General features: G+C 39.2%; 1 protein-coding gene across 1 annotated transcript; it reads left to right on the top strand.

The window, feature by feature from the left end:
* Positions 1 to 327: 327 nt before the first annotated feature.
* On the top strand, positions 328 to 20,894 carry LOC121941805 (complement C3-like). Its single transcript, XM_088075713.1, has 43 exons — positions 328 to 447; positions 1,136 to 1,334; positions 1,571 to 1,733; positions 1,905 to 1,999; positions 3,412 to 3,500; positions 4,251 to 4,333; positions 4,446 to 4,533; positions 4,805 to 4,907; positions 5,090 to 5,210; positions 5,871 to 5,986; positions 6,265 to 6,411; positions 6,668 to 6,767; positions 6,909 to 7,003; positions 7,144 to 7,335; positions 7,447 to 7,602; positions 8,020 to 8,149; positions 8,658 to 8,726; positions 9,004 to 9,201; positions 9,308 to 9,425; positions 9,515 to 9,603; positions 9,775 to 9,914; positions 10,799 to 11,011; positions 11,599 to 11,662; positions 11,995 to 12,084; positions 12,224 to 12,427; positions 13,431 to 13,506; positions 13,633 to 13,792; positions 13,912 to 14,007; positions 14,786 to 14,936; positions 15,077 to 15,162; positions 16,298 to 16,375; positions 16,524 to 16,679; positions 16,818 to 16,880; positions 17,046 to 17,127; positions 17,282 to 17,330; positions 17,802 to 17,892; positions 18,001 to 18,090; positions 18,187 to 18,301; positions 18,542 to 18,631; positions 19,708 to 19,800; positions 19,907 to 19,990; positions 20,263 to 20,407; positions 20,717 to 20,894. Exons 1-43 carry the CDS (start codon positions 353 to 355, stop codon positions 20,856 to 20,858), a joined length of 5,004 nt encoding a protein of 1,667 aa, XP_087931839.1. The 5' UTR covers positions 328 to 352; the 3' UTR covers positions 20,859 to 20,894.
* The last annotated feature ends 680 nt before the right edge of the window (positions 20,895 to 21,574 follow it).

Genomic DNA, 21,574 nt, shown 5'->3' with positions numbered 1-21,574 from the left:
GTTTGCCAGATCTGGTGTAATAAATCAATTAAAAAATTAATAAACTATCTTGATCCTTACCCTTTTTTTCACTGAGTGTTTGCAAATCCTGGCAAAACCTGGTCTTATTGTTGCTGCCATTACAGTTTTTCTCAAGTGCTCTGTAACAATTTCAAAACATTAGATACAATCATGTTCATTTATGAGGTGCAAAGGGCTCTGCCATAAACAAACCAAATTATATATATATATATATGGTTGTGTGTGTGTGTGTGTGTGTGTGTGTGTGTGTGTGCGCGCGCGCGCGCGTGCGTGTGTGCACGTGCGTGCGTGTGTGTGTAAAAGCAGAGCACTGCAGAGTGGGAGAGCAGATATGGGACCAAGCAGGAGGATGTGCAGGACTCAGCTCTGGCTTTTGGCCTTTCTGGTCCTTTGTTCTCTGACTTCTCTGGCTGATCAATCTCCAATGTAAGTCGATCTGCAGTTTTCTTTCTTGATTGTCTGCTCAAAGAGGTGGAGAAGGTTAAAGGGAAAAAGATGGAAGGAGAAAACTGTGTATGTGCTGCCAGTTGAGAAAAACTGTAATGGCAGCAGCAATAAAACCAAGTATTACCAGTATTTGCAAAAACGTAAAGAATTATTGATGCATGGTTAGGATTGAAGATGGACAGTATAAATTTAACTTGGACTTAGGTTAAAGTTGCATTTCACCTGTGTCTTACATAATGAGCAGCTCCAGTAAGTCACATGCTGTGGTCCTTCAAATGATTCCCGTAAACCGGCCTGACTTTTGTTTTGAATTTGCACAGGGATGCATTACACCAGACCCAGCAAACAGAGTCCTCAAAAATGATGAAATGTTTTGTTGATTCAGGGCTGGATCTTTGTCAAGATAATCAATAGATCACTCATTATGTGGTATATGTGCTGGAGCAGAAGATCCATATCTGCCAAAAAAAAATATTGTTTTGCCAATTAATTGAACCAAAACTGTAACCTATGCAAATAACAGCTGAGAAAATACTTATCAGCAAATCATTAAAAAAACAGCTTGTCAGTATTCCTGAGTTTGTAAGCAAGTTTCAGTACAGCCTAAACAGCTCGTGGGTCTTTCTGTGCATTGACTTTTAATACTATTTTTCCCATTAATGTGCAGGAAGGTGATGTCTGCTCCCAACTTGTTGCGGGTAGGAACGCCTGTAAACATCTTTGTGGAGTGTCAAGACTGCACTGATGATAATGACATCGTAGTAGAAATCATCGTAGAGAACTATCCCACCAAAAGCAAAAGGCTGACTTCCACATCTGTGACCCTTACAAGTGCAAAAAAATTCCAAGACTTCGGAGAAATCGTGGTAATGTAGAAATACTCAGATACATCTCACTGTTACTCGGTTTCATTGCCCCAATACTGTTTATAACTAATATAGTATTTTTAAAGCTGGAATTCATCACTTTGTTGAGTTTTTTTTCTACTATGACTACAAATTAGAGAATAATCAAACAAAAGTTTAAATTTAGCATTTATAAATGCACATGATATACCCTGTCCTGCTCCTCGCGCAGTGATTCTTGTGTCTCTTGGTCTTAGATTCCTGCTGGAGACTTCAGTCCAGATCCTAACAAAAAGCAGTATGTGTACCTGAAAGCTCGGTTCCCCGATGTAGAGCTGGAGAAACTCGTCTTACTGTCCTTCCAGTCCGGGTACATTTACATCCAGACCGACAAGACTCTCTACACCCCCAACAGCATAGGTAAATTCAATACCATATCAGTGCTGAGAAACAGAACATCTGCTTTTGTAACACTTACCCTAATTATTGTTTTTTTTAATTTAAGCTTTCTATCATAGGAAAAGTAAAACAGTCACATGACTGGAATGGATATTTCAACCTTCAAGCAGAAAAGTAATGTCTTTCTGTCAGTTTATTACAGGATGTTTGCAGTGACGCCCAGCATGGAGCCTGTAGAGAGGAATGTCACAACCCAAACTGATGCTACTATTGCCATTGAAATTATGGTATTGGATTATATCTTTTATATGCAATATAATTTCAGATCATTCTCAAACTTTCACCTTAAATTTTTATCATAGCTTAGCATGTTAGCATGCTCTCGTCACAAATTAGCACAAAAGTACTCCTGAGGCTGATGGGAATGGTTTGCAAGTATTTAGATATAAGCTAAGATGTTTGGCAAATTTTTGACTTAATGACAGCACTAGACCAAGAAGTAAGGCCGTGAATGTTTCATGACAGTGCATTCATTGCTGTTCACTCCAAACTACAAATGTCCACGTCAGTGGTGCAAGTGGAAAAGTCATGAGATCACCGGAGTCATTCGGATTCCTCTGGGGGATCTGTAGAAAAATTTCATGTCAGTTAAAGTTGTCGAGGATGAAAGTCTTGGACCAACCGACTAATAAGCAGTCCTTGCACAGTATCAGTTTCCATCTTTAGTCTAACATTGCATCCACTCTAATTGATTTCAGTGGTGGATTTGGTTTTCCCTGACCAATCACTGGAGACCTGAAACCGAGTAATTAGTGTTGTGCAAAACTGACTAAATTCAGCTGACGGGTGTGACTTCTATGACTTCACACTTTTTCAGAGCGAAAGCTCTAATTTTTGTTTGCTGTTGCAGCTGTGTAGTCTGGCTTGCACTAATATTGTCACTCGCATCACTCGACATCACTGTCAGGTGTTTATATTTGAAATGATTTTGCATTGTTCTAGTGCTATTGGAGAAAAACAACCCACCATCACAAAGTTCGGATTTTAATTTAGTCTCCAAAATTTGCTCAAAGTGAGATCACATTCTGCTTTTCTTTACACTCTTTGAAAAGCATTTAAAAGTCTGTGGCTCAGGACTCACTGCCTGTGTCTGCACTGTGCAGCACTTGTCAATAAGCTGCTGTGGCTCACCTTTTATTTCTTGCTTGCCTTTCTTCTTTTCTATCTTATCGTCACAGGCTGCATCACTGCTGCTGTGCACATTATGATGTGATTTTTTTTTTAACATTTAATCAGCTGACAATTTTTCCTAACTTTTAGAATTTTTCTTAACATTTAACTAACCATTTAAACATAGAAGTCACACCCGCACTGGTAATGTTGGCTTCCATTTGGTAATTGTCACCAATGCAGAGGTGGTGCCTTCCAATAAAGCGGCCCCTCCTGAGTGATATGACTGATAGTGACAGGCCACTGAGGTCAGTAGGCTCAGCCACTTTATGGCTGATGACTGATGACTTTCACAGCCAAGTATCATTTCAGTTTATCCGAAAAAGGTTGAAACATTTCTCGTATGCCAGTTATTATTTTTGGATAACTCTGTAAGTGGAAAACGTACGGTGTTTAAAGTAACACTACTAAAGGACCTATTTTAATTTTATTATTCAATCAATGTTTGCTGAATTTGTCCTCATTTCAGAGCCCGGATGGCATCATTTTACCACTTGATCCAGTCTCTCTGAAATCAGGGCTCCACTCCGGAAATTACCTACTTGCTGAAATTGTCAGGTTAGTATTTCTATTTTTTTTCCAGGACCTAATTTTAATTTAATAAATTTGCCTGTTTTAGTAGTGAATTTCCCTTTCTTGAATGCATAGGAGATTCAACTGTATTATATTAACAAGACTAAAAGTCCAAAGGCATGCTAGCATGGCAATGTTTAGCAGGTAACCTTTAATGTTTACTTCACATCTTAGCTTAGCTTGCTAGCATGCTAACATTTACTAATTTGCACCAACAACAAAACAGGAGGCTGATGTCATTAGTATATTAGCTTGTATACCACTACACAAGCCAATTCGGTCTAAGACAGGCATGTCCAATGTCTGGCACAACATGTTGTGTGACTTTCAAAAGGTCCTATATGAGAACCTCTGGTCAAAACTGGTTAATGGAGATATGTCAGGGCTGCGCAAGGGGAACTAATGTGCTTTTTTAGACAGACGATAAACAAACAAGCAGTTACCTTGCAGCAGACATTTTCTGCAAGGTAGCAGGCATCACCGCAGCAAAGAAGTCTACAGTGAGGACTGTCACTTTCAAGAGCAGTGAAAAGTTTGTTTGTTTTTAGTACATTTTCAGTGAAAGATGCAACTGTTGCATTTGTATTTTTTGTGATTTCTGTTTTTGAATAACTCATTTGATGCAAGAAGCAGATGGCCCCCAAGTGTTTTCACATGATCCAATCTGGCCACCATTAACCCCTGTTCTAAGACATATTTTAACGTGTGTGTGTGTGTGTGTGTCTGTGTGTGTAGTTTCGGACTGTGGAAAATAGTGGCAAGGTTCCACAGCAAACCTCAGCTGAGCTACTTTGCAGAGTTTGAAGTCAAAGAATATGGTGAGTCAAAGCAGATGTCCTCTTTATCTCCTAATCTTATTTATTACTTACTGTATCACTTGACTTTACTTTCTGCCTGACTGGACACAATAAAATTCATTACATTTTTCAGTGCTGCCCAGTTTTGAGGTTAAACTGATGCTTGAGAGTCCCTTCTTCTACGTTGACAGCCAAGAGCTCACCGTTCAAGTCAAAGCAACGTATGTGAAGGTTTTTGTTTGATGGCATTACCAGGTTTGGTTGGTAGATTGATAAAGTAGAGGGGCTTTTTTTGTGGGGGGGGGGTCTGATGGTTTAGATGTCGGGGGGTTGTTTTGTTTTGTTTTGTTTTGTTTTGTTTTGGTTTGGTTTGTGTTTTTTTTTTTTTGTTTTTTGCAGTTACATGTTACCCATAACCATTTTCTATTTTCTATATTTTGTTTTAGCTTATTGTGAAAAAAACAAACTGTTCACTATCATTTATGGTTATAGGTATCTATTTGGCGAAGACGTAGATGGGATGGCCTACGGGGTATTTGGAGTTATGCATGGTGGTCAGAAAAAGAGCTTGCCCAGCTCTCTCCAGAGAGTGCCAGTTAGTACCCACATATTTGCTTTATCATTGTTTGGCTCTCAGAAGAAGAAAAGGACAAACCTCAGCTTGCTGTACAGCTTGACTGTTATCAGTGCTGCAAAATCTGCAAGTAAATTTACTACCTAGCAACTGTCCAATTATTTTATTTCAAGATGCAATTTTTTTATTTTATGTCATATTAGATAAAGGAAGGTGAAGGGGGTTTGACACTAAAGAAAGAGCACATCACACAGACCTTCCCAAACATTAATGACCTGGTGGGAGGTTCCATATACGTAGCTGCTGGTGTGATGACAGAGAGCGGTAAGAAAGAGGGACTGTATGTGTGTAAGTGCCTGTGTGTGTGCTTTTACTTGCTGCATTTTTGACATTTTGGCCAGTTCTCATTTCTTCAAAGGCCAGTTTGAAGGTTAAGATTTGGTTTTAAGGGTCAGAGTAGAATTAGTTTAGGTTAGGGTTGGGCGTTTTGCTACGATTGTTAAGGTTAGAGTTAGGGACAACAGAATGCATTGTATCAATAAGGGTCCTCACATCGCTAGAAGTACAAGATTGTGCATGCATGTGTGTGTGTGTGTGTGCGTTTGGTACACTACTTAAATGGCTCTTAACACTACATTTTGATTTGCATTTATGATGAATACAACTTGATATACACATGAATTATTATCATGTTGATAGTGTATCCCAACACAAAGCAACTTTTAGGTAATTTTGTGTTGTTTGTTAGTCGACATATGTAAATGACAATGAGGCACCTCCACAATACAAAGTTGATGAAGAGCGATGGATTGCCCCCTCTCTCCCTCAAAGTGGGCATGATTCAAATGTAGTCTGCCTATATGTAAATTAAATGAACCGTTTCTTTGATTGTGTAATTATAAATCCGTTTAACAAGACCAGGGGGAGGAGAAGTGAGAATGTTTGTACTTTAATAATTAATGTGTGTACTGTATCTTCATACAGGTAGTGAAATGGTGGAGGCAGAGTTGAGAGGTATCAAGATCGTCAAATCACCTTATACCATCCACTTCACTAGAACGCCCAAATTTTTCAAACCAGGAATGTCCTTTGATGTTGTGGTAAAGTACACACAAGTTTAACATGTCATTGAAGTTAGTTCTCTCCACAGTCCTCCATACAGGACGATATCAGATACATTTTTAATAACTTATAATTTCTTTCTTTTGATTTGTGTGGTAAGTTTTCCAGATGGTTTTCATCTCCTTTCAAACTGTATATTAAAAAAAAAAACTATTTATGATTACAGACGATTACAGTATTTCCATAATAGTATTAGGTTGTCGATAAACTTGTTTCCATTAGTTAGGATGTTTCCTGACTGTTTCTTTGATGGCAGACTGAAGTTGTGAATCCTGATGGCTCTCCAGTACAAGGTGTTTTAGTGGAGGTGGATCCGGGTGAGGTGCAGGGCCGCACTGCAGTGAATGGCATGGCGAGGCTTTCGATTAATACAGAGGAAAATTCTGAACCACTGATAGTGACAGTAAGTTGCTGTGGATTGTACAACATTTATTTATTCATTTATATTCTCTGTTTAAGTATAGTCTGCAAATGCAGGCAGTTAATATTGAAAGTTTAATTATTAGGGGTAAAGGGCCAATCAGAAGCTAGGGGTAGAGGTAGAAATAAGAAATGGGGCTATGTGTAGGCACAGTTGAGCTAGGCCGTAGATAGCAACTTCACATGTTCATCTCTCCATGCAACTGTGTATGTATGCTTACCTGTGTGTTCAATTGTAGGCAAAGACCAAGGATCCAAAAATTTCATCTGAAAGACAAGCATCGGCCAACATGACAGCTATCCCATATAGCACTAACAGCAACAGTTACCTCCACATAGGTACGAACTGAAATAATATCAGATAGATAATGATGGTTTTGGCATTGGCAGTGCAGCCAAACTCCCACAAAAGGTTTCGTTTGTATCTAGCATTTTATGTCTGTTCATTTATTATTGCTAATTGGACTGTTGTTATTGCAGGTGTGGATACAGCTGAAGTAAAATTGGGAGAAAACCTGAAAATCAGCCTCAACCTCAAAAGGGAGGAAAGTTCAGAAAAAGACATCACAGTGCTGGTGAGGGATGCTTTACACCCTTGTGTGTTCGTGCGTGTGTGTGTTTGTGCACATGTTTGAGTGGGGGTTTTTTTTGCTTTTTACAACCTGTGTAGTTCAGCATGTGTGATTTTTGGATAAGTACTTTTCTGTGTCTCTAGATCCTGAGCAGAGGTCAGCTGGTGAAATACGACCGTTACAGGACAAAGGGTCAAGTGCTGATATCCAAGATAGTCACCATTACCAAACACATGCTGCCATCATTCCGCATAATAGCCTATTACCATGCAAATGATAATGAAGTGGTATCAGACTCTGTTTGGGTGGATGCAGAGGATTCCTGCATGGGCTCGGTGAGACGCATAACACAAATGTAGAGTTTAAGTGGGTAAACAATACACCCACACACAAACTGACTATGTCAATTTTATTTCTCATAAATTCAAGTTTGCTTCCTCCTTTAGTTGAAGCTGGAACCAGCTCAGCCCCAGTCAACATATCTGCCTCGCAACACGTTTCGTCTGAAGGTCACAGGAGATCCTGGAGCCACAGTTGGACTGGTGGCAGTTGACAAAGGTGTCTTGGTCCTAAACAATGAGCACCAGCTTAACCAGAAAAAGGCAATTTCTTATATATTCTTTATCTTTGAATTTGTTTTTCTTTCAAGAAGCTCACATACTTCCACTTGCATGTAGTTATAAAGTAAGTAGGTAAGTTTGTGGTTTTAAATACTTTCCAGAATAAGTTTGTAGAAAATGTTTCTAATGTCATATATGCTAAATGACATGCTCACCTCTCATTAACCCATGGGCACACACACATCTGTGGCCATGGACCTGCAAGGCAAGGCACACGTAACGATCGTGAACCAGTTTGGGGTTCAGTGTTTGGCTCAGAAATGCTTCAAACATATAAACACGTGGAAGAGCAGAGGGCCATCCTTAGGAGAACATGCTCTTCTTTTACATACTATGACATCATGCTAAACCTTATTTGCCTCTATTACTGAGTGTGTGAATGACTTCCACCCTTCTCAGGTGTGGGACATGGTGGAGACGTATGACACAGGCTGCACACCAGGTGGAGGGAAGGATGGTATGGGTGTGTTCTACGATGCTGGGATTTTGTTTGTGACCAACACTGCTTCTGGGACTCCCTACAGAGAAGGTGAAAATATTTAACTCTCCACTTGAATTCTTCTTTTTTTCCTTTTTTTTATTGTAACTATCTACAGTTTTAGAGCCCCCTGAATGGCATTACTTAATATAAAATAGTGTAATTAAGTCAAAGTTTGGTCTGGTTTGCCAAGGTCTGGTTTACGTAAGTACCGTAAAATGACTCACATGGTATCCAGCACCAGTCTACCATGGGAAGTCCCCGCAGTCTGGTGCCTTTAGAGTAGACTGCTCAGGACCGCTTTCCTCTTTACACCCGTCAGTGCATTGGTCATGGCGTTCCAAAATATGTGGGTGAAGCATAAATCACTGGCCCATCATTATGTGGGATATGTACAAAGTTTGGTGTCAAACAAGCAAAAACTGCCCTGGACATGCCCCTCTTTAGGCTCAAGAGGCTTTAATATTGTACCAAGTAAATAAAAATGATGAGATGTGTGTATGGACCTGGGGTTTGCATATTTACATCATGTCATACATGGTCTGTGTTGAATTTACAGATTTGAAATGCGCAGTCCTAAGCAGGAGAAAACGAGCCACCGCTCTAATCGACGTCACGACCAGTTTAGGTAAGTAAGAATCAGGCGCGTTGTGGCTGCTGCTTAGCTGCAGCACATCTAGAGAAACAGAGCCTCTCCAATATTTTACAAGTGACACATGCAGTTTTTAAGCAAAAGCAGAAAATGAAATTCATCTTTTGATAATCATATTGACTCAACACCACCTTTTACTACAGTTTCAATGTCTCTGTCACAGACATGAGGAAATACAAATATATCTGTCTGACTCAATCTCTCTTGTTTCTGTTTCAAAATAAAACTCTCCGCAACAACCTTTTCTTTCCAGCTAGTAAATATGAAGACCAACTTCAACGTGACTGTTGTTTGGATGGCATAAGGGAAACCCCAGTTTCATACACCTGTGAGAGGCGCAGTGAATATATCAATGATGGTGCATCCTGTGTGGAGGCCTTCCTGTACTGTTGCAAGCAGATGGAAATTCAGCGAGCTGAGATGAAGGAAGATAGCCTCCGACTAGCTCGCAGTAAGAGACGGGGATAAGGGATGGGATGAAGACCCGGGTGGTTATTCTTGGTCGTACTGGTAGTTAGAAAACAATCAAAATATTAATATTTTCAATGATGCCTTAGGTGAGGAGGATGACAGTTACATGGACAGCAAGGAAATAGTTTCTCGCACCAAATTCCCTGAGAGTTGGCTCTGGTACGATATCACCCTGCCTCCTTGCCCTGACAGTAAACCTTACTGGTGAGTCAACTGAAGCTTGCTCAGAAAAAAAATATTAACTAACTTAGTATACTATAACTTTTGCACCTCAAAGTATTTTTCTTTTTCAGTGACACCACATCAATCACAAGAAATGTTCCTTTGCAAGACTCAATCACAACCTGGCAGATAACTGGCATCAGCTTGTCAAGAACTCTCGGTGAGGATTCAGGGACTAAAATCTGTCTTGTGTTTTAGTTGTTCTGCTAACCTAAAAACCAGGAGCTTACCCTGCATTTTACAGTTTCTCTGTTTCCTTAATCATCTGTTTGTCATCTGTTTATCTGTTTCCTCAACTACCCCTAATTTCTTCCTCCCTTGTTTTTTGAAGGTATCTGTGTGGCCGAGCCATTAGAAGTAATTGTCCGGAAGAATTTTTTTATTGATCTTCGGCTGCCGTACTCCGCTGTCCGTGGAGAGCAGCTCGAAGTTAAAGCCGTCCTCCACAACTATAGCCCCAACCCTGCCACTGTAAGTCTGATTCATTTGAGTTAGCCATATTTTTCATGAACCAGTCCGTGGCCAAGACACCAAGAGGGTGACGGCCGAATGCCAAACTCGAGGCTTCAGAATGGTAGTCCACAAACCGCTGGGTGATTTCACAGTAGCTGCGTCCATTATTTACATAGTCTATGATAAAACAACAAATTTCCATCCCAACATATCAAATACAGCTGCTTTGTCAGTGGAATTTCACTTCTAAATATGATGCGCTAAGTACTGTCCTGCAACTGGCATTTACATTCCAGGATGGTTTGTCAATTTACGCTTTTTATATGCATTGAGTCTTTTCAAAATACACCTCAGTTTTCACAGGAAATGTACAGTTTTTGCTCGTTTCATGCAGTCTTTCTCAGAATACACTTACAATGTAGCTAAAAAACTTCCACTTTACATTTATTTCCTTGTGCAACAAAAGAATGTGGTTAGGTTTAGAATAAAACATCAGGGTTTGGCCTGACATTCGCAAACAGTGGGCTCGTGGATGGAGGTCCTGGGTTTATTGGACTCGTCCATCCCCACTCCCATTAACCCTTTGGGTACTTTTCATCTCTAGTTGGCTGTGGCAAATGGTAACGCTGATGTGTATCATACCGCCTCAAAGGGTGCCTTTCTGCATCGGTGTGTGACGTTAACATCGCTGTCAAAGCAGTGGTATTGATGAGTTGGGAGTGAGAAGGGGCTGAGTTTTACCATCATAAAGTCTCTGTGTCTTGCTCCTAAGTAGGTAACGTAATGGAGCTCTTTGCATGTCTTTGTCCAGGTGCCCGTTGTCTCATAATCCACCTATGGTGGTTGATCAGCTTGTATCAACTAAAACTAACCTCCTTCTGCATCTATCTTTTTTTCAAAAGGTTCGTGTGGATCTGATGGAGGAGAAACATGTTTGCAGTGCTGCTTCTAAGCGTGGGAAGTATCGCAAGGAGGTTAAAGTTGGGCCCCATACTACAGAATCTGTACCCTTCATTGTTATTCCCACGAAGGAAGGACAATACCCCATTGAAGTCAAAGCAGCTGTTAAAGACGTAGATGTCAGTGATGGAGTCAAGAAGATGCTGGAGGTGGTGGTAAGAGGACCACTTCATGTAGTGCCTTTCCTCCATAGTCCAAAAAAAATATGGTTGTGCTGTATTTTTTCCTTTCTTCCTCATCTCCCTCCTTTTGACTTAACCCTGGTGAAATAGATGTAAGTGAAGACAAACTGTCCTTTCAAACTCTGTATCCTACCTTATTGGCTTAGCTACACCTATGTTTGAGCAATCCAATGAAATCCTGACATTTTGATCAGATCCCTCCTGTAAATATTCTTTATGCCCTATTGTGCAATACATACTTTCCTTAAGGTCTAACAAATAAGCTGCATGCATGCATTTTTTTCTTCCCTATTTTTTTTCGAGGGGGGTTGTGGACTAAAACCATGAGTGAATCATGTAACGCAGTGCATGAACAAAGGGCCTCTTGTCTATTTAATGAATCAAGAATGATTTTGAATTTAAGATTGATTCTGAATTGACCTGCGATGCTTCTGATTCAGAGAATTATATTCAAATCCAATCCTGAGATTCTCAAAGATTTTGTCATCCACCAGTTTAAAGAGTTTAGTTGGAGAAAAAGTTGTGTTTACTGATGTTTGACTGAACTGTTGTTTTTACAGCCCGAAGGCTTATTGATAAAATCTCCTCAGATTGTACCTCTGGATCCTATGAAAAAGGGTGTAGGTGAGTTCACTATTTAAGCAGCTAAACTGTTGGGAACAAAATTGAATACTTTAGTAATATGTTCCATAACATTTTTATTTACTGGCCAATAAGTACATATTAGTATTACCAGAAATTGTAACACTGCAATTAATTACATTAAAAATGAATTGACAGCTGGGTGGATAATGGCCACCAAGGTAAACAACAAAAGTGTATGCAGTTTTGTTCACACAACATTGGGTATCTGTCTAATCTGTGTAATTAATGGCCTGTTCATTAAAAAGTTATTATATTATATTTAATTATTTGTGAATTAATCTTAAAACTTTTAAACACTTTCTACCTTTCAGGTGGTAAACAACAGGAAATTCTCAACAGTGGAATTCCCAAGACAGATCTTGTTCCAAACTCACCTTCTAGCACACAGATCTCTGTGACAGGTAACGCATGTTACTGCATTGTATGTGGTAAAGTGCCTGCAGTATTACCTCTGCATTAGTGTAAATTGTTAATGTTGCAGGAGACATACATTCTCTTGGCGGTAAAACATGACCTCTCTTGTTGTGGAAATGTTTGCAGGCAAAGAGGAAATCATTGAATTGAAGAATGACATTAGTGGGAAATCAATGGAAAGTTTGATCCTCCAGCCCTCAGGCTGTGGAGAGGAGAACATGATCCACATGACCCTACCTGTTATTGCAACCACATATTTGGACAAAACCAATCAATGGGAACCTGCAAACGTTGAAAGACGTGGCGAAGCCCTCCGATACATCAGGACAGGTGGGCTCAAACAAATGCATTTATTAGCCCAGATACCAGGGGCCGTATTCACAAAGCTTCCCAGTGCAAAGAGCTGTATCTAATGACAAAATAACATAAACATTCTCAGAATTATGATGTTTTCCAAGACTTTACCCACAAAGTTAAGACAGGGTCCTTGCAAAGATAAAAGTTATTCACAAAGCATTTTAGCCCTTAAGAGAGCTCCTAAGGTGAAAAACTGTTAAGAGTAGAGAGGGGGACTTTAGAGAGGCTTAATAGTATATATATATATATATATATATATATATATATATATTATCCTAACACTGGGTGACAGTGAGTAAATAAAATGCCACAGATTAAATTGTGCAGGGATAATTTAATTTTTGTGGTCAATCTAATTGGATCTTTCACCCAACACAATAACAGTAACCCACCAGAAATAAAATGATCAAAACACAAAGATATTTGGCAGATGAAAAAATGCAACACTGCGGCAGACATCAGCCATCAAACTGGTGTCTGTCTGTCTCAAGCCTCCATCAGCAGAATAATCACACAAACAATGGCAGCACATTGTGACGCACTTCGTTTCATCTTTACGGGGTGTCCACACCTTGCAGGATCACAAAAAGGAATATTTGCTTTTACCACTGACATCTGTTAAAATAATGTGTCACACCTAGCAACAGGGTAAACTACATGTCCTTACTATGATAAAGGTTCCTGTCCCTTTCTTGCTCAGAGTTGCTCTGAGAATTTCCCTGAATCACTCCTAAGCTAGGAATCCTTGCTATAATATTCAAATCAGAAGCTCTCTGAGAGTATTCTCAGAATGTTTGTGATACGGCCCCAAAAATTGTATTTAAAGCACTTGTATGTAAGAAAATTGGTTTACTGGCTTTGGCAGAAGTGGTTAAAAAGACTTGAGGTAGACAACAATATAAACCACCTGAACTCAAACTAGCCTCCAATAGACTAGAGTTAAGGAAAGAGTTGATTGGGTGTTGGTTTTATCTAGGTTACCGGAATCAGCTTGGCTACCGTAAAAGGGATGGGTCTTATGCTGCAAATGTTGATCACCAAGGCAGCACCTGGTGAGGCTTGACATGCATGAACTCATAAATGATAGCACATCCTCCTTTAACCTAGATTCTGACTATGTGAAGAGTGATGTTTTCCCTGGTCAAATGAATGAAACTAACTCTCCTCTCCTTTCCAAGGCTGACAGCTTATGTTGTTAAGGTGTTTTCCATTGCCAACCAACTGGTAGCAGTGACAAGCCAAGACATCTGTGAGGCTGTTAAGTTTCTGATTCTCAACATGCAGCAATCGGATGGCTTGTTTAGAGAAGTTGGAGAGGTGTCCCACGGAGCAATGATTGTGCGTGCACTGCTTTCAGCGACAGCAGATGTCAACGCTAGCTATCATCTATGAATAAACAGATGTTAAATACTGATGATACTGATAATATGCTTGTGTTTGTGTGTGTGCATGTGTAGGGTGATGTGAGCGGGGTAGATTCAGATGCCTCCTTGACTGCCTTCTGCCTCATTGCCATGCAGGAGACCCGCACACTTTGTGCTGCCACTGTTAATGTGAGTACTTCATGTGCATATGGTTTAATGACATGGCACTGAACCATCTTGGTTCAGTAGAGTAGCAGTTTAAGCCATGGACTGTGAAGTGAAGCCAAAATATCTCAATCGCCCCCTGGTGACTGGCTGCAACATAAGTTATATTTTTCCAACCTCCATGTTAGTGGATGGGACACGGGCCAAACCAAAAACTCTTAGGACTTGTGAGATAAAATTTTCCCAAAGATGGCTTATTTAATTTTACATAGTTCATTTTTTCTGCTAAATTTGGTTTTAATTTGTTATTTAAAGCAATAAAAAGGGGATTTGACAACATGACAGCTGTGCCAATCGGTGTGCTTGTGTTGAATAATGCTGCTCGCAATTGCTTGGGCAGCCTTATGGGTGGGAACTTGATATCACATAGATTGCTACTGTGTTGACTCTGGCTCCAAATGACGTCACCAGCACAAGATAGCAGCAGTTGTGTTTGCTTCATTTTTCTACAGTGGGAGTAGGTGGAGATGCATCGTCTATCTATATATACCATGTATGGTTTAAATGCACATAATGTACAAATCAGTATTTAAGAAATAAGTGGGTCCTATAAGCAGCAACACTTTCTTTAACAGATTACAGTAAATACAGCATTTGTCAATTATCCCCTAACCCCACGCATGTTCCTTCTCAGAGCCTTCTACTTGATCTGATTAAAGTTTAAGGCATATTTAAGTGTTGTTTTCATGGGAGAGGGCTGAATCTCACCATTCTTACTTTCTTGTCTGTTCCCTTTGCCTAGAATCTGCAGGGCAGTATAGACAAAGCAGCAGCCTACCTGGAGAAGCGCCTGCCCACCCTTATAAACCCATATTCTGTTGCTATGACATCATATGCCCTGGCTAATGAAAACAAACTGAACCGGGAAATCCTCTTCAAGTTTGCTTCCCCAGGTGATTTCATACAATATTTACATGCATATTCACAAAAAATGTAGATGAATGGTAATGTTAAAGAAAAATCAGTACATATCTTGGCTTTTCATCAGTATACAGGATTGTAAAGCATTTGCATTTGTATTTGATTTCCTCAGATTTGTCCCATTGGCCATCACCTAGGGGACGTGTTTATGTACTGGAGGCCACAGCTTACGCTCTTCTGGCTCTGGTCAAGGACAAGGTCAGCATGTCCCACTGATCTGTGTATATGTGTCAGCTGAACATCATGCTATAATAATAATAATAATAATTTAATAGTAATCTGTCATGATACCACACTAAAGGGTGAAAGGTTGGTGAAGAAATGCATTGTTCTGACTGCAAAGCCTCTGAGCTTTTACTGCTGACCATTTTCCAAGGAACATCATCAGTTACATGTATATCATCAGTTACATGTATATGGATGACCAAAAGGCACATTTCTTTCCCTTCCAGGAAGTACATTGTGAAAATCCAAATGCAGAGACTGATAACTTTTTTTTTTTAAGTAAAGCAAAGCATCACCGAGAAATACATAAACATTTGTTAAAAGCAGAAATTGCAGTCAGGTCCAGAAATCTAAAGCTGCTTTTACACTACCTGTTCAGGGTAGGAATATCCACCCATTATGCCACCTCACTATTCTGTATATAATGTACAGTGGGAGAACCAGGGGACTGAGTTGTCTTGTCTTTAAGCCGGCATCGGAGTACCAAGACAGTGTCTGTATAAACATGACAGGATGCAGGGCAGGATGATGGACAGGACAGGTGTGAGATTTCGACAATGTGTTATGCGTACGACCCAACACAGGGAGATTTGAAAAGCAGCAGGGTGAAGAACAGCCATAAATGTCAGAAAATAGAGAAAACAATGAGGTCCAGGAACTCCCTCCCCTCAGAGCAAGAGCAGAGGGCGAGATCAGCAGCCATGTAACAGAGAAGGTAAATGGTTACCATTGCCATGGTATTCCATTGTTATTGTTTATGTAGAAAGCGCTGATGCTTATGTATGTCACACTAGAGCCAACGCTGTTGTGTTACATGACATGCTCATCATGGCTCTTTTGATTGCTGGATGCAGTTCATAATTACACACTGGAGCAACATGACGCCACAGTCATTTGGGTCTGTGTAAAAGTACAAAGGAGGCATAAAGAAGTGACTTTGTAGAAGCTCTGTAGCACAATCTCTGTGTAAAGGTAGCATTAAGGTGTGCATGGGAAGCTGGTATGGACTAATGTGTAACAGTAAATTACCAAAATTCTGCTTCTGTTATATAACGGCTGCGGCAAAATGTTCTTTAAACCCTTGTCTCCAACCCTTCTGTTAATAAAGGCCTATGAAGAAGCCAAGCCTGTTGTGAAATGGTTCAACAAACAGCGGAGAATTAATGGAGGCTATGGATCAACTCAGGTAACACAGACCTTTCATTCTCTCAGTATCCATCCATCCATCCACATTAGCTTTCTCTTGCTCCTTTTTGCACTGGGTCAATTGTATGCTGGGGTCAAACCATTGATCAGTTTTTCTTCTCTCCCTCATTCTTTTTTTTTTTTCTCAGGCTACTTTAATAGTGTATCAGGCTGTAGCAGAGTACTGGACCAGTGCTACAGAACCAGACTATGACCTGAATATTGACATCTTGTTGCCGGGCAGGTCAAGGCCAGTAAAGTACAATCTCAACAGGAACAACCACTACGGCACAAGATCATCTAAAGTGAGAACACACACAAACAAACAGTGGCTAATTAAAATCAGCATTCTTATATTTTTCTATGTGTGTGTGTGTGTGTGTGTGTGTGTGTGTGTGTGTGTGTGTGTATGTGTGTGTGTTTGTTTGTTTGTCTTCCCACAGATCAGTGATATAAACCGTAATGTGGAAGTGATTGCCACAGGCACAGGAGAAGCAACACTGATGGTCAGTAAAATGAATAAGTTCTAAATTTGATCATCTGTTAGATATTGGTGTGTCCTCTTTGAATCTCAGATGAAAACAAAGCCATTTATTTAACCATGTGTGGACAATGCTGTAAGACTGTAAAGTTATTGGTGTATCACAGTGCATTTGATGTCTATGTTACAGATGGTGTCGCTGTATTACGCTCTGCCTAAAGAAAGGGAGAGTGACTGTCAGAAGTTTAACTTATCAGTGCAGCTTTCTCCAGGTAATTCGGTGCACTCTGTCACTTCCTGTTTATTTGATCTGTCTCTTTGCTTGTATGTATCTATTTTGTATTGATGTCTGATGTCTGTCCATCCTTATACAAAATCATTTGATGAGTAAAATATTTATTCTCAACTTATGTTTTGTTCCTCCAGAGAAAATGGATGAGAATGAGAAGATATACAGACTGAAAATAGAAGTTTTGTAAGTACATTGAAAAATTCATACAAATTAACATGATATTTAAAAGGCTGACTGGTTTCTTTACTATCCACTCGTAAAATTACAACTTTTTTGCTCCCACCCATTAGTTAATTTTTGGTTACCTTAAAACAATAGACAAAAAATGTTGCAGACATCATGGTAGCTTTTTTTCAACAGTAGTGTAATTTGCTTTAAACTCATTTGAAAATAACTGTAGTTAAAAAAAAAAAACATTTTATAGCTGGTCTGGAGCTTTTTCTTGTGTCACACACTTTTCCTCAGCAGTTATTATATTAAATACCAGTTTCTCTGGGCATTTTAACAAGTGTTTTTACAAATTAAAGTGCATTCTTGACCTTCAGAACAGCAGTTGATAAAACAGTCCCACCACAAGGTCAATGATAAAATGACAAAAGCTTTAAATGAATAAGTCCTTCCTTATTTTAATTATTCTGTCTATTTTCTGCCCAGGTATAAGGACAGGAATAGCGATGCATCAATGACAGTCTTGGATATTGGCATGCTAACGGGTTTCACCCCTAACACAAATGATCTGAGCTTAGTAAGACACACACACACACACACACACACACACACACACACAGAGGTCCCTGTTTTTGAGTTGTAACAAAAAAATTAGGTGATTTAATGTTTGGACATGTGTTTGTAGTTAGCCAAAGGACGTGCCCGCACTATTGCAAAATATTCAGTAAACCCCAGCCACTCAGAAAGAAGCTCACTCATCATCCACCTGGACAAGGTAACACATCAGTGATTCCTACCTCTATACTTTTTTCTCTCTGCCTTGTATTTTTTTTATTTTTTTTTTCAATCTCTATCTTACCTTTGTTCAAAGGTTTCTCATACACGACCAGAGGAGATCAGCTTTAGGATAAATCAGAAGCTGAAAGTGGGCATCTTACAACCAGCTGCTGTGTCTGTCTATGAGTTCAACCATGAACATAGTAACAGTGAGTCTCAGAGACACCCAGCAACATATGCTGCATTGATAAACAAACACACCTGTTCTGCCACTTTTGATCTTAAAGAGTTATTATTTGATGCCAGGAGATTTCAGTGTACAATGCAGGATGGATACTAATGTAATTTCACATTCTTTGGACAGTTCTTTAAACTGTTTATATTTTCATAGTGCTACGATCCGCATATTAGCACAAAATATCTTGCAAATGTTTTTTTCCCCATTGCAGAATCCCGATGTGTGAAGTTCTACCATCCAGAGAGGAGAGGTGGTGAGCTACTGCGGCTCTGTAAAAATGATGAATGCACATGTGCAGAAGGTAAACAGGATGACACCTAAGATGTCATGTAGCATAAATGGTTGTAATGTTATCATTAGAATTTTCTGTCAGAGGCAACAAGCACCTGCAGGATCCTGTAAGATCGGAGCAGCAGTCTAGCTAAAGAATAACCCACTACCATTCTTAAACTGTGACTTAGAAAGAGCATCACTCATCCAAACACATAGAGGTGTTATTATTTAACCTGGCCATAGGTCCAATTCTTTTGTTAATAATGTCAACTCAAGGTTACAATTTCATTATTTTGTTATCTTGAGATGATGTCATTAAAAAAAAAATTGCAAGCAAAGCCGTAGATCATAGAGAAGTGTTAGCCCTAACCCAACCCCTGAGCCTAACGCGAGATCAGAGTAATTTATTTCATTATCTCATAATAATTCTCAGGAAAACAAAAAGGCGATCTCAAATTGAGATAATTATTGCGAAAACAGCTTTTGGGATTTTTTGAGATTACTGGATAATTATTAAAAAAAGAGCGTCTGGGTTATTTGATCACACATGATTTTAGTCCTCTGTCAGCTAGTCTTCTATTGATATGACGATAACTGATCTGAATATTAAAAAAGAAAGACACAATGCAATTTCTGTTAGTGGTAGACCTTGTTTTAAGCACTGAAGCGCCAGAATATGGGGGACTACAAGACTTTTTGTCCCCTTTTTTGTGCCAAATGCATTTTTGGTCATTTCATGGCCAGACTCTTGGCACACTCTGTAGCACATTTGAGCATGGGGTGCATATGAGACTCTGGCTCATCAAATTCGCTACTTTTACCCCCTTTAATCACTGAGCTCTCCCCTTTATGACGCACTGACAGTTTGGGTTTCCTGTAGAGTTTTTTTAATAGAGGAATCGTATTGTTGTCTCCAACTTGAGATGGATTTTATTTTTAAACTTTAGTTTTGAACTTGAAGAATCTCTGCCTTACCTATTGCTCATCATAGTCACTGAAAAAATTAATTCTCAATTTTTAAATAATAGTGTTTAAAAAAGTATTGCAATAACAGCTGTTCTTAGCTTCTGTAGTATTTACTTTGTGCCTATTGTATATTTCCAGAGAACTGCGCCGTACAGAAGAGAGGCGTTGTCAGCGATGTGGAGCGCACAGCTAAGACCTGTGAAACTAAAGTGAACAATAAAATAGATTTTGGTAAGAGTTTTGAGTATATTTTTTTTTTATGTGTGAGTGAGAAATTCCAAGAACAAGTAACCAAAGGAGCAAGTGAGCTAATAGTTTGCAACTTGTCTGTCCTCAGTGTACAAAGTGAGAGTGGAAGATTTTATAGACAGCTTTTCCACCGATACCTACACAGTGCGGATACTGGAAGTCATTAAAGAAGGTGGGAATATTTTTCTTTTTATGCCTTGAACTGTTTAAATTCCTAAAATGTTTGCTTTTCCAAATGCTTTCCCTAAAGTACCTCAAAATTAAAAAAAAAAATATCTTCTTGGAAATCCACTGCAAAGCGGCAGCCTTTGACAATTTGGAAAGTGTACATGTTATAAAATCAGGCCATCAGTTTTTGCATTAAACATGGCCTCTCTGATGGATGTAATAAAGTGTAGTTTTCCATAAGTGTGTTCTCTCTATTCTCCTACATTTTAATCACAGGAAATGATGACGTGGGCCCTCTGGATAAACTACGCACATTCCTCAGTTATCGGCACTGCAGATCAGCTGTAGATCTGAGAGTAGGCAAAACCTACCTTATCATGGGCGCATCCACTGATATTTACACAGACAAACAGAGTCAATCGTAAGTTTGTTTTTGTCTGTGTATGTCTGGTGTGTTTGTTCCCTTAATAATACTGTCAGCATTTAAACATTTTATGTGTGTCCCTGTTTTGTGTTGCTAAATGATGTTCTGGCATGCAAATCAAGCTTGTATACCTTTGTTGGATTATGTGTTATCGTTTGGGAGTAATTGTTATATTTCTTATTATATTTTTGTGACAGAGAAACACAGCTTTTTACTTGCCATGATTTTTTGGTCATCCCTTTTTGATTCATTCAAACAAGTTAGCAGGTTAAATGGAGACCCAATGTGTTTTTCCACTTTCCTCAGGTACAATTACGCACTCAGTGAGAGAAACTGGATCGAGTACTGGCCCACAGCTGCAGAGTGTAAAACAAATTTACACAAGCTTATCTGTGCTGGCCTGCAGGAGATGGCCCAGAAGTACGCAAGAGAGGGATGTCAGCATTAGTGGCACTGAGATTAATAAACTGTTCCATTAAAATTATTTTTTTATTTGCATCATTCTGTAATGTTTAAAATGACCATCTGCAAAAAACACTGTAAACACCTATGGAGTATCAATAAAATACAAGTTTCGTATAGCATCTAAATAAGAAGAAGGAAGCCAAAAGGTTGGGATATAAATGAGTAAGAAATCTATGAGGTAAAATACACAATAAGCACCGGCTAATAATTAGGGGATGCAGTATTATAAACAACAAAACAGTAACAAAACTAGAATTACTGTCTGGTTGTATCATTCAAGTACCTGTGAAGGTGCAGTAAGTATTAACATCCATGTCTGCGATAACATGGATGCTCACACATCTTCCCCTGGTAGTGACAAAGTTTTTGCAGAGCATTATGATGTCACATTGAAGTTGACCTTTGACATTTTGGATATAAAATGTCACCACTTCATCATATATACTTTTAGGCAGTTCTGTGAAATTATGTCTGAAATAACATATATTTATGGCTAACAACATGTTTTGTGAGCTCACTGTGACCTTTGACCACTAAAATCTAATTAGTTCATTCTTGCATCCATGTGAACGTCAATGTAACTAAATGGCGTGCTATTAAATATTTTCAGCGACAAACAGTCGTGAATATCAAAATATTCTTAACTTTACATTAAGATTTTAATGTGTCGTTTATTAGCAAATGAACATGCGGGGCAAC

The sequence above is a fragment of the Plectropomus leopardus genome, chromosome 3, assembly GCF_026936395.1.
Source record: "Plectropomus leopardus strain MGB_pleo_1.0 chromosome 3, ASM2693639v1, whole genome shotgun sequence".
Taxonomy (NCBI): domain Eukaryota; kingdom Metazoa; phylum Chordata; class Actinopteri; order Perciformes; family Serranidae; genus Plectropomus; species Plectropomus leopardus.
Note: the sequence above shows the minus strand (reverse complement) of the source record. Positions and strands in the feature narration are given on the sequence as shown.

Excerpts from the sequence above, each read along its gene's own strand:
- LOC121941805 (XM_088075713.1), top strand. The coding sequence starts at position 353 with ATGGGACCAAGCAGGAGGATGTGCAGGACTCAGCTCTGGCTTTTGGCC. Across the intron at positions 1,734-1,904 it reads CTACACCCCCAACAGCATAG|TTTATTACAGGATGTTTGCA; the intron begins GTAAATTCAATA and ends TCTTTCTGTCAG. Across the intron at positions 13,507-13,632 it reads GATCACCAAGGCAGCACCTG|GCTGACAGCTTATGTTGTTA; the intron begins GTGAGGCTTGAC and ends CTCCTTTCCAAG.